We start from the raw sequence: 15852 nt of genomic DNA, 5'->3' as shown, positions 1-15852 counted from the left end.
TAGCGTTTTTTTACTTTTGCTCAGACGGGGAAAACAGCCTTCGGCAAACATCGGCAATGTTCGTAAAAGAGGCGGGTCGATACGAACATCGCTATAGCTCACTTCGATTGGTCAGTTCTTACTTGGTCGTACATATTCATGCTCATGCCCACAAATCACCTTTCGCGTTGTTGAATATTTACATTTAATTACACCCATACCTCTTGTAGTTACGCCTTTTCTAAAGATAGACCAATAGGAAGACGTGTTTTATGACTTCCCGCCTTACTCCGGTTCTGATTCGTTGAGGAGAAAAACGTGCATTCGGATTGGCTGTGCGTCGTCCGTTATGAATTATTCATAAGCACCGTTCGTGTAGCCAATGAAAGCTCAGGAGTGTAGACGCTCTACCCGCCTTCGGAGTCGTTTGCCCCTGTGAAAGAGAGTGGGTTAACCCGTAGCTATACTTCAGTCTATATAAAGACGTGTGCGAGCCGCTTTCTTTCAGATGCGCTTAGAGCGCACCACAGTTTAGATCAAGGGGAGGAAGGGGGCTAGCGGGATCGTTTAAGCAGGTAGATTATATACATCAATAAATAGGCACATTGAGTTGTAAGAAACGTGGTTCGTTTGGAAACCGCCATCGGACACGTTCCGGTCACCTCTCGGTGCCAGGAAGAGGGTCTTGGTGGCGTTTCAGAGCCGTTCCCTGTTTGAAAAGCAGCGTGCCGGTGGGAGGACGAGTCTCTTTGAATAGACAGGATGCACGGACCGCCTTCCAGCGACAGCGCATGCCCACTGCGCCTCATCAAGAGAGTTCAGTTCGGCATCATCAGCCCAGATGAGCTTGTAGGTCTTTTGCCTTTGCGCTAGGTTTTTTTTTCTCTTCATTCTTTGGACACCAGCTTTGTCGCTCTGAGCTTCTTCGCCGTGTTGTTAACCTCATAACCACTTTTGAATCCATGCTTACTCTAGTTTTTAAGGCTCAGTCTTGTCCGCGCGCCTTGTTTTACCGCTAGCTTAGCATCGCTGGCTAACTCGCGCGCGCCACTCTGTAACAGCAGTAAGCGCACGCGCAGAAGGAAAGTTTGAACAGAGAAATCGGATTATCAATAAAAAAAATTGACAAAGAATAAATATTATATCAAGATATATATTATAGCACAGAGTTTATAAAGAATTAAACCACACTTTATTTGTCGCGTGTCTGTTTTTCTTCTCGTTAAACTTCCCAAAGCTCTTTTTTTTTTTTAAACTTCTGTTCATGACAATAAAAAAAGTTTTACACATGAAAACAAACGCATGCGTTTTTGTTTTTTAAATGCAAGATATTTATTTTCATGCACGTGATGTTAACACTGATCTATGCAGGAGGTTGCACGAGACGTAACAGAAATAAGTTGCACTGAAAACAAACATGCTGTAGGTCAGATTTATTTCTTAATGCACTCGGGTGTAAATCAATGCAAACTCGTGAACGTTTAATCAACGTCATGTTCAGTCGCCATGACGAGTTTAGGAACCTGCTTAGATGTGTTTACGGTTATGAATCAAGAGTACAGATGCATTGCATACCTGGAAACTGTTTGATGTGACAGTCACGTGCGTTTATGTTAACGTGCTAAGCAATTCTGTTTATTCAGTGGTCATAAGCACTCATGAACTTGTATGGAAGCTGGAGTCTAGAGCTTTTATGCATTATTTTTTAAAAAATGTGCTTCTTTTTTTTTTAGGTGAGTGATGAGGTTGTAAATTTGCATATTGCACCTACAATCTCACTGTAATAAAATTTAAGTCCAGATATTGGATGTTTTGGATATCGGATGCATGTAAATTTAAGGGCGGTTTAATAGTTTCTTTGCACGGTCTCTTTGTAGAAACGGATGTCCGTTACAGAAGGGGGCATCAAGTACCCCGAGACCACAGAGGGTGGACGTCCCAAACTGGGCGGCCTCATGGACCCCCGGCAGGGGGTCATCGAGAGGTCGGGGAGATGCCAGACGTGTGCAGGTGAGCCGTTTTATGGCTGCAACAGAGGTGGAGCTGATCGTGTTATAAATCACGGATGAATTCGGGAACTTGTCTGATGTTAAATATTGTTCTCGTCAGGTAACATGACCGAATGTCCCGGTCACTTCGGTCACATCGAGCTGGCCAAGCCCGTCTTTCACGTCGGCTTCATCACGAAGATCATGAAAGTCCTCCGCTGTGTGTGTTTCTTCTGCTCCAAGCTGCTGGTCGATGCGGTGCGTTTTTTTTTTGTGTTTGTTTGTTTTTGTTTTTTTATTCTTACGAGTCACAGGTTGATTTTTATATAGTGTCATTTCTTCAGCCTTTCATTTTGGAGAACGTTTATTAGTGTTAAGTTTGTGTGTCCACATTACAGAACAACCCAAAAATCAAAGACATTCTGGGCAAGTCGAAAGGACAGCCGCGAAAGCGCCTGATGCACGTCTACGACCTGTGTAAAGGTAAAAACATCTGCGAGGGCGGCGAGGAGATGGACAACAAGTTCGGAGTGGAGCAGCAGGAGAACGACGAGGACCTGACTAAAGAAAAGGTGAGCCGTGACGGCGTTTCTCTTCGCTCTAAGAACCGATTTTACGGTCTCGTGGAAGTTTGTTTATTTATTTATTTTAACCGTGCTCCGGTTACGCTCAGGGTCACGGCGGGTGTGGGCGGTACCAGCCTCGGATCCGGCGCACAGGTCTGGAGCTGTACGCCGAGTGGAAGCACGTGAACGAGGACTCTCAGGAGAAGAAGATTCTCCTCAGCCCCGAACGCGTGCACGAGATCTTCAAACGCATCTCTGACGAGGAGGATCTCATCCTGGGGATGGATCCCAAGTACGCACGGCCCGAGTGGATGATCGTCACGGTGCTGCCGGTTCCACCTCTCTCCGTCAGACCTGCTGTGGTCATGCAGGGCTCAGCCAGGAACCAGGTGAGGCGTTGGCTAGAATTTGCGGTTAATTTACCGTGCAGTTTTAATACGCGAGAGTTAAAATCGACCGTTAAATCGCCCTCCAGGACGATTTGACGCACAAGTTAGCCGACATCGTGAAAATCAATAACCAACTGCGACGGAACGAGCAGAGCGGAGCTGCGGCGCACGTCATAGCAGAAGACGTCAAGCTCCTGCAGTTCCACGTGGCCACCATGGTGGACAACGAGCTGCCCGGTCTGCCTCGAGTGAGTGTTTGTTTCCATAAAACGTGGGTCTGTGCGTAATGTAAGAAACGTAATGTAAAAATAACTGAGTAGACACAAGCTAACTTTAATTCATTAGCACAAACTTTATCTCCTGACGAATCGGCTTGGGATGGGGTTTCGGAGAACGTCACCACGCTGAAAATCTGAAACTTTCCTTTCAGGCGATGCAAAAATCCGGCCGTCCGCTCAAATCCATCAAACAGAGGCTGAAGGGGAAGGAAGGCCGAGTGCGAGGAAACCTGATGGGGAAGCGCGTCGACTTCTCTGCCCGAACAGTCATCACGCCTGACCCCAACTTACAGATAGACCAAGTAGGCGTGCCCCGCTCCATCGCCGCCAACATGACCTTCCCCGAGATCGTCACGCCGTTTAACATCGACAGGTAACGAAGATTTCGTTGTAGATGGCAGAACTACCGACCTTCAGCTACGTTCTCACCCACACTCTGAAGTCACCAGTAGACGTTCCTAATACTGGTTGCCGTAGTAACCAGTATTTATCAGCGGGTCTCTTTCCGTCACGGTGAACGCAGTGTGCCTTAAAAATAAATAAATAAATAAATAAAATCCATCAGCGTGTTTGATTTAACATTACGTAAGTGTGTAGTTAGCATCAGGTAACTAAAAATTTCAGCCAAGAATGGTCAATAAACAAAACAAAAAAAAAGCTTGAATAGGCTCTCAATATAACATTTTACACAAGTTTATTGTTAATTCAGATCAGAAAGTGATTATTAAAAGTGTTTTGCTAATGCTTAGGATAATCAGTGTGCAATGTATTTACAGATCGTAAAATAGCAAAAAGTAGTGAATCGTGCCTTGATGTCACGTGACACTCAGGGTTAAGGAGACCTCCTTGGAATTCCAAGTTGTTGTTGGAGCAGCTGGTGGTTACCCTAAAAGGTCTGTGATGGTGTTGGTTATCGGATCTGCAGTTTTCTGAGACGACGCTCTTCTGTTCCCTTTTCAGGCTCCAGGAGCTGGTGAGGAGAGGAAACAGCCAGTATCCCGGAGCCAAATACATCATCCGCGATAACGGGGACCGGATCGACCTCCGTTTCCACCCAAAACCGAGTGACCTTCACCTTCAGATCGGCTACAAGGTGGAGCGGCACATGTGCGACGGCGACATCATCATCTTTAACAGGCAGCCCACCCTGCACAAAATGTCTATGATGGGTCACAGGGTTCGAATCCTGCCTTGGTCTACCTTTCGTCTCAACCTCAGGTACATACAGTGCACATCAGACGCTTTGTTTCTAGAGCCCTCTGCTGGCTTAGAGGTGAATTGCAACATAAAGGACATGACTGGTGAGGTGGCGTTTGAGGAAAATATAATCGTGAAGCTGAGCAGCTCTGCTCCAGATGGGGGGGTGGGGCTTATTTCCAGACCAGAAAAATGTAAAAGGTTTCAATTTGAAACTTCCCAATCCTTTTTGGGAATTTACCAAAATTTTCCCAATCCTTTTTCTAGCATTTATTGTTCGGTTTCGATTGTTGAAAACGACTTCCTCCACAGCGTAACGACTCCTTACAACGCCGACTTCGACGGGGACGAGATGAACCTGCACCTGCCCCAGTCGCTCGAGACCCGTGCCGAGATTCAGGAGCTGGCCATGGTGCCACGTATGATCGTCACACCCCAGTCCAACAGACCTGTCATGGGTATCGTGCAGGACACGCTCACCGCCGTGCGCAAGTTCACCAAGCGAGACGTCTTCTTAGAGAGGGTGCGTGTCGGTTCTGTCAGGCTTTAAAAAACAACAACTCGGTTCTCCACGATGAATAATAACAATACGAGTTTTCTGATTAGATGTGTTTCAACTTGGGGTTCTCTCCTTCGATCAGGGTGAAGTGATGAACCTGCTGATGTTCCTGTCGTCCTGGGACGGCAAAGTGCCGCAGCCTGCTATCTTAAAGCCACGCCCACTGTGGACCGGCAAGCAGATCTTCAGCTTGATCATTCCGGGTCACATCAACGTGATCCGTACGCACAGCACGCATCCGGACGACGAGGACAGCGGGCCGTTTAAGCACATCTCTCCCGGAGACACTAAGGTCTTCTTAAACTCTTAAATTTAGAACTTTTTGAAGGAACTACATATACAGAATTTTTTTTTTTTTTTTTTTTTTGGGAATCATGTTTTACGTTTGTGACCACATTACTAAGACTCTCTTAACAGCGAGTCTCCTTTTGTTTTTGTTTTTTTTAAATAATCAGGCGCTCTTTATTGACTGGAACGTTCCTTCCTGTTGCAGGTGATCGTGGAGAACGGCGAGCTGATCATGGGGATCTTGTGTAAGAAGTCCCTCGGTACGTCTGCCGGTTCTCTCGTCCACATCTCCTACCTAGAAATGGGTCATGACATCACCCGCCTCTTCTACTCCAACATTCAGACTGTCGTCAACAACTGGCTGCTCATCGAGGGTGAGGCTCCGTTTGCGTGACCAAGCGAATTCGATAACGTTCATCGTACCGCCTGCGTCTTCCTTCATTCCGAGCTTTTATGTTGAAGGGTCTTTTGTGGGTTTTCTGCTCTTGTAGGTCACTCCATTGGTATCGGTGACTCCATCGCTGATGCAAAGACGTATCTCGACATTCAGAACACCATCAAGAAGGCCAAGCAAGATGTGATAGAGGTGAGCGAGTTATTTTTCCCCAATTGTGAGCTCTCTAGTCATAATTTAAGTTGGCGAACTGCAGTCGCGAGGGTGCGGAGCATATTTCCAGGGTTGCGTCCATGGTGAGTCGGTTTCAGAGCTTTAGCCCCGCCCATACGTTATATACTTGTGCTTTCTAGGTCATCGAGAAAGCTCACAACAACGAACTGGAGCCCACTCCGGGTAACACCCTGAGACAGACCTTTGAGAATCAGGTCAACCGTATCCTGAACGACGCTCGAGACAAGACCGGATCTTCTGCTCAGAAGTCGCTGTCCGAGTACAACAACTTCAAATCCATGGTGGTGGCCGGATCCAAGGGCTCCAAAATTAACATCTCACAGGTGAGACTTTAAGCCAGGTGTCCCTTATGAGCATGAAGTCAGGGAGTTGATGTTTGTTTTTTTTTTAAGTCCAAAATCTGTATTTTTTTTTTTTTCTGTAGGTTATTGCTGTGGTGGGTCAGCAGAACGTTGAAGGTAAACGAATCCCTTTCGGGTTCAAGCACCGCACTCTTCCTCACTTCATCAAGGACGACTACGGTCCCGAAAGCAGGGGGTTCGTGGAGAACTCGTACCTCGCCGGTCTGACGCCCACAGAGTTCTTCTTCCACGCCATGGGAGGTAGAGAGGGTCTGATCGATACGGCCGTGAAGACAGCCGAGACGGGTAAAGAACGACAACGTTCAAAGCATCACGTTGTATATGCGCTGTATACACTACCAGTCAAGTTTAGACACTTTATTACTTTCCCACATTTCAGAATAATAAAAGTCGTCAAAACTCTGGAGTAACACAAATGGAACTATGGGAATTATGTTGTGATAAAAAATCCAAAATAAATCAGAATAATTTAGTATTTTAGCGTCTTTAAGGTCCTTTTTGACTAGAATTTCCAGAAATGTATTGACTTTCTCACCTGATTTCTTGAGAAATCCCAAACATTTAATCATGCACCTTCAGATCAAAAGGTTTAAGATCATTAGAAGCATTTCAGTCGAGTGTCCACAAACTTTTGACTAGTGGTGTGTGTGTGTGTGTGTGTGTATAAAAAACCAGAACGGTGGTTTACTACAGTAGAACCGTCTGCACTAATGTTCCTCACCAAAGCGTCCTCTTTGTGTGTTTTTGCTCCGCTCAGGTTATATCCAGCGTCGTCTGATCAAGTCTATGGAGTCTGTTATGGTGAAATACGACGCCACGGTGAGGAACTCCATTAACCAGGTGGTACAGCTGAGATACGGAGAGGACGGCCTGGCTGGAGAGGCTGTCGAATTCCAAAACATGGCCACGCTTAAACCGTCCCACAAAGCTTTTGAGAAGAAGTGAGTGTCGCGTCATTGAAGTCTTTCCGAGCCCAGTTGATTTTTCAGATTACTTATCTGACCCTCGACCTCCATCCTGTTTTAATCCACCAGGTTCAAGTTTGAATACACTAACGAGCGAGCTCTCCGGCGCACGCTGCAGGAGGACGTGCTGAAGGAAGTGATGACCAACGCGCATGTGCAGAGCGCTCTGGAGAGGGAGTTTGAGAAAATGAAGGAGGACCGAGAGATCCTGAGAGCCATTTTCCCCACTGGGGACAGCAAGGTGTGTGTGTGTGTGTGTGTGTGTGTGTGTGTGTGTGTGTGTGTGTGTGTGTGTCTTAAATCGGTAATGATTATATGGTGTGTGTGTACTTGAAACACAATTTGCACATATAGTTAAGATCTAATCTTTTTTTTTTCTTCAATGAAGTTAGAGTGGAGAATGCTGTATAGGGCAGGTCATCTCACTGTCATTTCCTCTCCTTTCCTGCAGGTGGTGCTGCCGTGCAATCTGGCCCGAATGATCTGGAACGCTCAAAAGATTTTCCGCATCAACCCTCGGACTCCGACAGATCTCAACCCTTTAAGAGTGGTGGAGGGTGTGTAAACTTATTACACATGTCAAGAGTGTGTGCTTTTATGCATCTATGCTTCCATACACAGATTTGGAATTGATACTCTCTTCCGTATGTCTAACTTCTACTATTATTATTAATATTAATATGAATATAGTATCCCCTCCCCAAATCAAAGCATACCAAGGGCTTAGTAAGAGGCAGGAATATTCCCATAGCTCACGTTTAAGTCCAAGCTTAACCGTAGCTTAAACGAAGTCCAGCTCAGCTTCTTGTGCTTGAATTTACCGGGTTAGGTGTGCAAGAGCTGAGTAAGAAGCTGGTGATCGTGAACGGCGACGATCCGTTAAGCAAGCAGGCCCAACAGAACGCCACGCTGCTTCTCAACATCCATCTGCGCTCCACGCTCTGCTCCAGACGCATGACCGAAGAGTTTCGTCTCAGCTCCGAGGCCTTCGAGTGGCTCCTGGGAGAGATCGAGACCAAATTCAATCAGTCGATTGTGAGTAATAAAATAATAAGAAAAAAACCTGACGTGTAAACGAGTCTGAACCGGGTTTAAATTTCGGGATGGATGTTTTAGGTTCACCCGGGTGAGATGGTGGGTGCTCTGGCTGCTCAGTCTCTGGGCGAGCCTGCCACTCAGATGACCCTGAACACCTTCCACTACGCCGGTGTGTCGGCGAAGAACGTCACCCTGGGTGTTCCTCGACTCAAAGAGCTGATCAACATCTCCAAGCGTCCCAAGACTCCGTCCTTGACCGTGTTCCTGCTGGGCCAGGCGGCCCGTGACGCAGAGCGCGCCAAAGACATCCTGTGTCGCCTGGAGCACACGACGCTGCGCAAGGTCACGGCCAACACTGCCATCTACTACGACCCCAACCCGCAGAGCACGGTGGTGTCCGAGGATCAGGAGTGGGTGAACGTTTACTACGAGATGCCCGACTTCGACGTGACTCGCATCTCGCCCTGGCTGCTGCGCATCGAGCTGGATCGCAAACACATGACTGACCGCAAGCTCTCCATGGAGCAGATCGCTGAGAAGATTAATGCAGGTGAGACCAGAAGACCGTCAGCACTCTCCTCCTCCTCCTCCTCCTCTAATTCGGAGTCTGTGTCTTTGCATCAAAAAGAGGAAATAAATAATATGCATAGCTTGAGGTTTTCTGTACATGTTTCCATCTCCCAGGTTTTGGTGATGACCTAAACTGCATCTTCAACGACGATAACGCTGAGAAGCTGGTGCTGCGTATCCGAATCATGAACAGCGACGAGAACAAGTTCCAGGAGGTGAGATTACCGATTCAAATGTGTTTTTTCAAAATCACGTGTTCCCGTCCCGTCATACATGTTGACCTTTTGTGTCGTTCCTCTGGCAGGACGAGGAGGTGGTGGATAAGATGGACGACGACGTGTTTCTGCGCTGTATCGAGTCCAACATGCTGACGGACATGACCCTGCAGGGCATCGAGCAGATCAGCAAGGTGTGGCGAGTCCCCCCCCGTTTCGAACGGTCCGCTTGTATACACCCATGTTTTGTTTCTGTTAAACTCGGGGGTCTTCCTCTCCGTTAGGTGTACATGCATCTTCCTCAAACCGAGAACAAGAAGAAGACCATAATCACTGAGGACGGAGAGTTCAAAGCGCTGCAGGAATGGATTCTGGAGACGGACGGCGTCAGTCTTATGAGAGTCCTCAGCGAGAAGGACGTCGACCCCGTCAGGACCACCTCTAACGATATAGTGGAGATCTTCACTGTAAGAGATCTGTAGTTAATGGACATTGATCATTCTCATGACTGAAAACGCAGCTGGTTTTTAGTCAGCTTATCTTATCCGTCTCTCGTAGGTGCTCGGGATCGAGGCGGTGCGTAAGGCCCTGGAGAGAGAGTTGTACCACGTCATCTCCTTCGACGGTTCCTACGTGAACTACCGCCACCTTGCCCTCCTGTGCGACACCATGACCTGTAGAGGTCACCTGATGGCCATCACGCGTCACGGCATCAACAGACAGGACACTGGACCGCTCATGAAGTGCTCTTTTGAAGAGACGGTAAGAGCAAGAAGCACTGAAACGAACATCGCTCGTTCTATGGTACGAGAGCGGCCTCTAGAGGCGAAAAAAAACATCGCGGACTAGTGAAGTGGAGGTTTTTCTTTTGGGGTTTTGTTGTTTTTTTACATTTATTTTGGACGTCTGTTTTTGTTATTTGGAGTGTTCCTTTTCGCTTCAGTTTGGATGCTTTTAGTATTTTAATATTTTTATTTCCTTTGGAAAAAGTACAGTACAGACAGTACTGTTTATTTTTGTAATAAACTTCAGCGATTTGACGTTTTTAGTCATACGCTTTCATTCAGTATCAACTTGGAGTGGATTTTATCGATAACTGTCAACCTCCTGCATAGGCACGTTTGAATTCTCTGATAATTTACAATCTATTGTAAATGCGATTAGAGAAATATATACATATATAGTTGGTGATTGTGGCTTAATTCATTTGTAATGAACGTAAGTGTTTTTAATCCTGAATTTTATTTTCCAAGACCTTCTTACTGATGAACAAAGCAGGGGCAACTGCACGTGGAAGAAAACCACGATTGACTTTACTGGAACTGTGTGTTAAATGTACTAAAATGACTGAAACGTAGCACTGGAAGAATCCCAATGTCCAGTATGATATTAATTCCTGTTACCGGTTCGACCCGTGTGTAGGTGGATGTCTTGATGGAAGCGTCGTCCCATGGAGAATGCGATCCCATGAAAGGCGTGTCTGAAAACATCATGCTCGGACAGCTGGCTCCTGCAGGCACCGGCTGCTTCGACCTGCTGCTGGATGCTGAGAAATGCAAATACGGCATGGAGATTCCCACCAACATCCCCGGGATCAGCGTGGCTGGACGTAAGTACCGTGGCTTTTTTTTTTTTTTTTTTTTTTTAAACCTAATTGGCAGTTGTTTTTTTTTTAAGCAAGTCACTTCATGCATCTTCCATTTTACAGCAACGGGAATGTTCTTCGGCTCCGCCCCCAGCCCTATGAGTGGCATGTCTCCAGCCATGACACCCTGGAACACGGGGGCCACCCCAGCTTACGGTGCATGGTCTCCCAGCGTGGGTGAGTGCAGACCGCCGCTTTTATTCGATGCCCTCGGATACTACGTTTATATTTTCTCTGCCTCATCCTCGCGCTCTTTCTTCAAACAGGAAGTGGAATGACTCCAGGAGCCGCAGGATTTTCACCCAGTGCCGCCTCCGACGCCAGCGGCTTCTCTCCGGGTTACTCGCCCGCGTGGTCTCCTACGCCTGGCTCTCCTGGGTCTCCTGGTCCGGCCAGTCCTTACATTCCCTCTCCAGGTTAGTTTAGGAGCCGTTCTCAGTTTTCGGATTAAATTCGGGGTTCACGTGCATTCTGATTTTGGGGGGTGAACTTGTAGGGAAGTTTAGAAAAAGAGAAAATTGTCGGTGTGCTAATTTTCCAAATGTTCTTGACATTTCACTTTCAGCTTGCAGAATACCTTATCTTGTCCTTGCGCTTTCTGTCCTCCAGGTGGAGCCATGTCTCCAAACTATTCGCCGACGTCTCCGGCGTACGAGCCACGCTCCCCGGGAGGCTACACCCCACAGAGCCCCGGCTACTCGCCCACGTCTCCGTCTTACTCTCCCACGTCTCCTTCCTACTCTCCCACCAGCCCCAACTACAGCCCAACCTCTCCATCTTATTCTCCCACCTCTCCATCCTACTCTCCGACATCTCCGTCTTATTCCCCCACCTCCCCGAGCTATTCGCCCACATCGCCCTCTTACTCGCCCACCTCTCCGTCTTATTCCCCCACCTCTCCGTCCTACTCTCCGACGTCTCCGTCGTATTCCCCGACTTCACCCTCTTATTCACCCACGTCTCCCAGCTACAGCCCGACGTCCCCGTCGTATTCGCCCACCTCTCCGTCGTACTCGCCGACTTCCCCCTCGTACTCCCCGACCTCTCCTTCTTATTCCCCGACGTCGCCCTCGTATTCGCCGACGTCTCCCAGCTACAGCCCGACCTCACCCAATTACACGCCCACTTCGCCCAGCTATTCGCCCACGTCTCCGTCTTACAGCCCCACCTCGCCTTCGTACTCGCCCACGTCTCCGAATTACACGCCCACCAGCCCGAATTATTCTCCCACGTCCCCGTCTTACTCCCCCACGTCTCCTTCCTACTCCCCGTCCAGTCCTCGGTACACGCCTCAGTCTCCCACGTACACCCCAAGCTCACCCTCTTACAGCCCGAGCTCCCCGTCTTACTCCCCCACGTCTCCGAAATACACCCCCACTTCTCCGTCATACAGCCCCAGCTCTCCAGAGTACACCCCGACTTCACCCAAGTACTCTCCCACTTCGCCCAAGTACTCGCCCACTTCTCCCAAATACAGCCCGACGTCTCCGACTTACTCGCCCACGACGCCCAAATACAGCCCCACGTCTCCGACGTACTCTCCGACGTCTCCTACCTACACCCCGACCAGCCCCAAGTACTCGCCCACTTCGCCCACGTACTCCCCGACGTCTCCGAAATACTCCCCGACTTCGCCCACGTACTCGCCCACTAGTCCCAAAGGCTCGACTTACAGCCCGACCTCGCCCGGGTACAGTCCGACGTCTCCGACCTACAGTCCAGCCATCAGCCCCGACGACAGCGACGAGGAAAACAACTGAAGCAGACGACGACGACCGGATTAGACGCGCCGTCACGGCGCCGTCTCGTCCTCGGAGTCCCTCCTTGAAAACGCAGCATCAGCACGGGAACATTATCGTCGGCGGACATCGCGACATTTCTCGCATCATTTCTGCAAACTGGCTCTATTTACTATGATACCGTCATAGTTGTGAACTGTAGAACCGACTGCCTTTCAGCTTTTTGAGTTTGACCGGATCGAGAAGGGGTTTCGGGGTGTTCTATCTAAACGTAAATATGAAAACCCACCCTTCTTAACTTATCTCTAATTCAGTGTTGAACCTAATGGAAATCTGAGAGAGATTAATTTGCCAAAAGCCTTTAGAAAGCAAATAGAGGATCGTATCGTCTGCTGCAGATGGAACTGGAGGGGGATGGGGAGGGGGGTCATCGACTAAAGTGAGGTGCACAGATGAGAAATTTTACGGAAACGTATCTAACATTGACTTTTTATTTTTTTTTTCCTTTCTTACTTTGTGTGTATATTTATATATACATATGCTGTGCTCAGTTTGTTTGTCCATGCAAATGGAAAGAACTGAAACCCTAATTAATGAATGTTCAGAGCCGGATTTGTTTATCGGCTAAAATTAAGATTTTCAGTCATGTATAATTTGACCAGATGTTCATATGCTGGTCATTAGCGTAGAAGAAAGGGTCGTTGTAGTGGACGACCATGCTGAGGGCTTATCTACCAACCTTCCTCTATTATTATTATTATTATTATTATTATTATTATTATTATTATTGGTAGTTAATCTTTCACCAGCATCCTGTTCAATTTTCAAATAACCACATAAAAAAAGTTATAGCCAGCAATAGCTTCCCTCTAACTGTAGAGGAATGTGAATTATTATTATTATTATTTCCAAAAAGATGATTTTTGATTTTTTTTTTTATTGATTTTAGAGTGTTATAGGAGGATGAAGGGGAGGGAGCGATTCGTATACAAGTCGGCTTGCTTGTCCTGTCGAGCCGAACCCGTTTCTTCGCATCTTTTGGTTTTATCTCGGAATCTTCCCAAAAACCTCATCCGTCCCAGTCAGCGGCTGTATAAATAAAATAAAAAATAAATAAGTAAAGATTTCCCTCCTCGACTTCCTTTTTAGTTGATCGTTATTTAAATAGAGTCCCAGTCAGTTACCGAAGGGAAATTTCATCGGAAGTTTCTCACATTTTTGTATTTTTTTTTTCCGGTCAGAGATGTTTAGATTTGTGTTCCTTGGGTTTACTTTTGGATCGAACGTTCTGGACGTTTTTCATTTCAGCGGTCCGTCTTGCGTTAAGAGCAGGGGGAGGGGGGGGGGGGCGCGTGGGGGTTGGCAAAGTTGATTTTCTGAGAAAGCCGAGTGCTAAAACCCGTGGACTAGCAAGCAGTCGAGCTCGTCGTTTCTGTTAATGGTCGTTCTTCCTTCTCTGTTCGTCCAAACGTGTGACCCAAGATTTCTTACATCAGTAATCAGTGTTTCGTCCTCCTTCCTCTACCCCCCCCTCCACCCTCCCCTTTCCAATGTTCCTGAGGGGTTTTGGGATGGACGGGGAGGCTCAAAAATATCTACTGGAAACCTATATGCAGAAGGTTTTGCGTAGAAACGGGTGGAACCAGGGTTCCTGACATGAGAGGCCTTTGTCTTGCTCTTTCGATGTCAGGCGATGGTGGCTTTGCACGAGCGTTTGCTTTATAAAGCCTTTAGAGCAGGTTCGTCAGAGTCTCCGCCCTAGATTGCCTTCAACAATGTTTTCTTAAAGTAAAGGTCCAGTCACTTATGTACCCAGGCTCCTAGTAGAAGTGTGTGAGTGTGTGTGGATGTGTGAGTGTGTGTGTGTGTGTGTGTGTGTGTGTGTGAATTGAGAGGGTTTCCTTCAGTTGGGCAGAGTTTGAAAAAGGGTAACGAAGCAAGATTTAAACTTTAAATTGTCACTGTATAGAAGAGGACGTCTCAAATTCTCTGTATCTGTTTGTTTGTTTTTGACTTGATAACAATAAAATGTTTGCCTACACGTCTGTTTGTTTGTTTGTTTGTTTGTTTGTTTTATTGCTTAAATGCTCATTTTAATTTTGCTAGCTGCTCCTCTAAAAACAAGCTTGGCTAATACCTCGTCTGGACACCTTTTGTTTTTTGTTTTTTTTGGTAGTAACGCCAGCGGTCACGTTGGCGGAACTGAAATAATCATCAGTGTGCAGATGGTCAACTGCATTGGGTTTCAGGATCCTCTTTTCGTCCTCGGTGAGCGACGGTCCTGGGAACCGAGACCAGAAATAGTACGCGTTATGATCTTGCAGTTCTTTTCTTTACATCATTATACAGATGCTAATGGCTGAGTTCACGTTGAAACAAAACACACACGAGATGTTTAGATACAAGTGCCACTGTTGTACCCTGTTCTGAACAACAAATAGCAACGTTGAGCATAAAACTGGGGGAAAAAATAAATGCTTGTCGCCTGGTCTTAGATCAGAACTATCAGACTTGAACTGTTTGAACCATGGCGATCGTTTATAAACCTTTTGGGAAACATATCTGTTCTGATAAAATCCAAATCAGCTCCGCTCACAATTCGAGTACCGTTTTATTATAAACTCCTGTACTCCTGATCGTTAACGCGTTTAAGCAAGAGCGTCAGTTACGTTTTCACATCACACATCAAAGGGTGGCGATGTGATCTCTAACCGTGGCATGGATATTGGTGCTGATCCTCCTCCTGGGAGTTTCCGGCGTGACTGGGCCGGAACGTTTGTAGAGTTTCCAAAAAACAATGCGAATAAAGACTGATCATCCAGTGAGCGTTAGTTCTGAAGATGGAAACGTCATCTTATTGAGAGAGGTAGGTCTGCTAGACTGGTTTACGCGGACTGGAAGGCTATGGGAACTCGAATAACTGCTCTTTACAACCGTGGTGAGCAGAAAAGCATCTTGGAGCATCGCAACAGCAGGTCAAACTCTGAGGTGGATGAGCTACAATAGCAGAAGACCACATCAGGTTCTACTCCGGTCAGTCAACAGGAATCTGAGGCTACAGTGGGCTTTGGGATTAATCTGATCTGTTGGAGGGGTTTTTTTTTTGTTGTTTTTTTTTTTAAAAAAAAAAAAAGTTTTTTCTCATACCATTGTGTAGAAGCTTAAAGATTACTTTCATATAATGAAATGTTGCTCAACTGGAAAGACAGAAACCACATCAGCTTTGCGTTTGCTGAAAGAAATCGTGCTGTCAAGTGTTTGTTTTTTTTTTTGTTTGTTTGTTTTAAATGATCTGTTGGGTTTTCTTTTCTTTTTTCTTTTTTTTATAACTGTCTACAGTTTTTAGAAATATAATAACAATAAATAAATTGGCTCTTCCGATAACCAAGTCCCAGTGTTCACCTGAATGATCCAGCTCAAAGAGTCGACTCGTTCATAAACCGATC

General features: G+C 46.7%; 1 protein-coding gene across 1 annotated transcript; it reads left to right on the top strand.

Moving 5' to 3' along the window:
* Positions 1 to 510: 510 nt before the first annotated feature.
* polr2a (RNA polymerase II subunit A) lies at positions 511 to 14447 on the top strand. Its single transcript, XM_053639228.1, has 27 exons — positions 511 to 828; positions 1857 to 1989; positions 2089 to 2225; positions 2366 to 2539; positions 2641 to 2922; positions 3009 to 3170; positions 3353 to 3573; positions 4161 to 4418; positions 4710 to 4920; positions 5039 to 5248; positions 5450 to 5618; positions 5736 to 5830; positions 5992 to 6195; positions 6297 to 6519; positions 6992 to 7175; positions 7269 to 7440; positions 7651 to 7756; positions 8029 to 8234; positions 8316 to 8787; positions 8922 to 9022; positions 9112 to 9216; positions 9307 to 9489; positions 9581 to 9784; positions 10445 to 10631; positions 10731 to 10844; positions 10934 to 11083; positions 11277 to 14447. The coding sequence occupies exons 1-27, from the start codon at positions 742 to 744 to the stop codon at positions 12425 to 12427; spliced, it is 5901 nt and encodes a 1966-aa protein (XP_053495203.1). The 5' UTR covers positions 511 to 741; the 3' UTR covers positions 12428 to 14447.
* Positions 14448 to 15852: the final 1405 nt, after the last annotated feature.

This window comes from Ictalurus furcatus, chromosome 13 (assembly GCF_023375685.1).
Source record: "Ictalurus furcatus strain D&B chromosome 13, Billie_1.0, whole genome shotgun sequence".
NCBI lineage: Eukaryota > Metazoa > Chordata > Actinopteri > Siluriformes > Ictaluridae > Ictalurus > Ictalurus furcatus.
The sequence above is the reverse complement of the archived record's forward strand: the minus strand, read 5'-3'. Positions and strand labels throughout refer to the sequence as shown.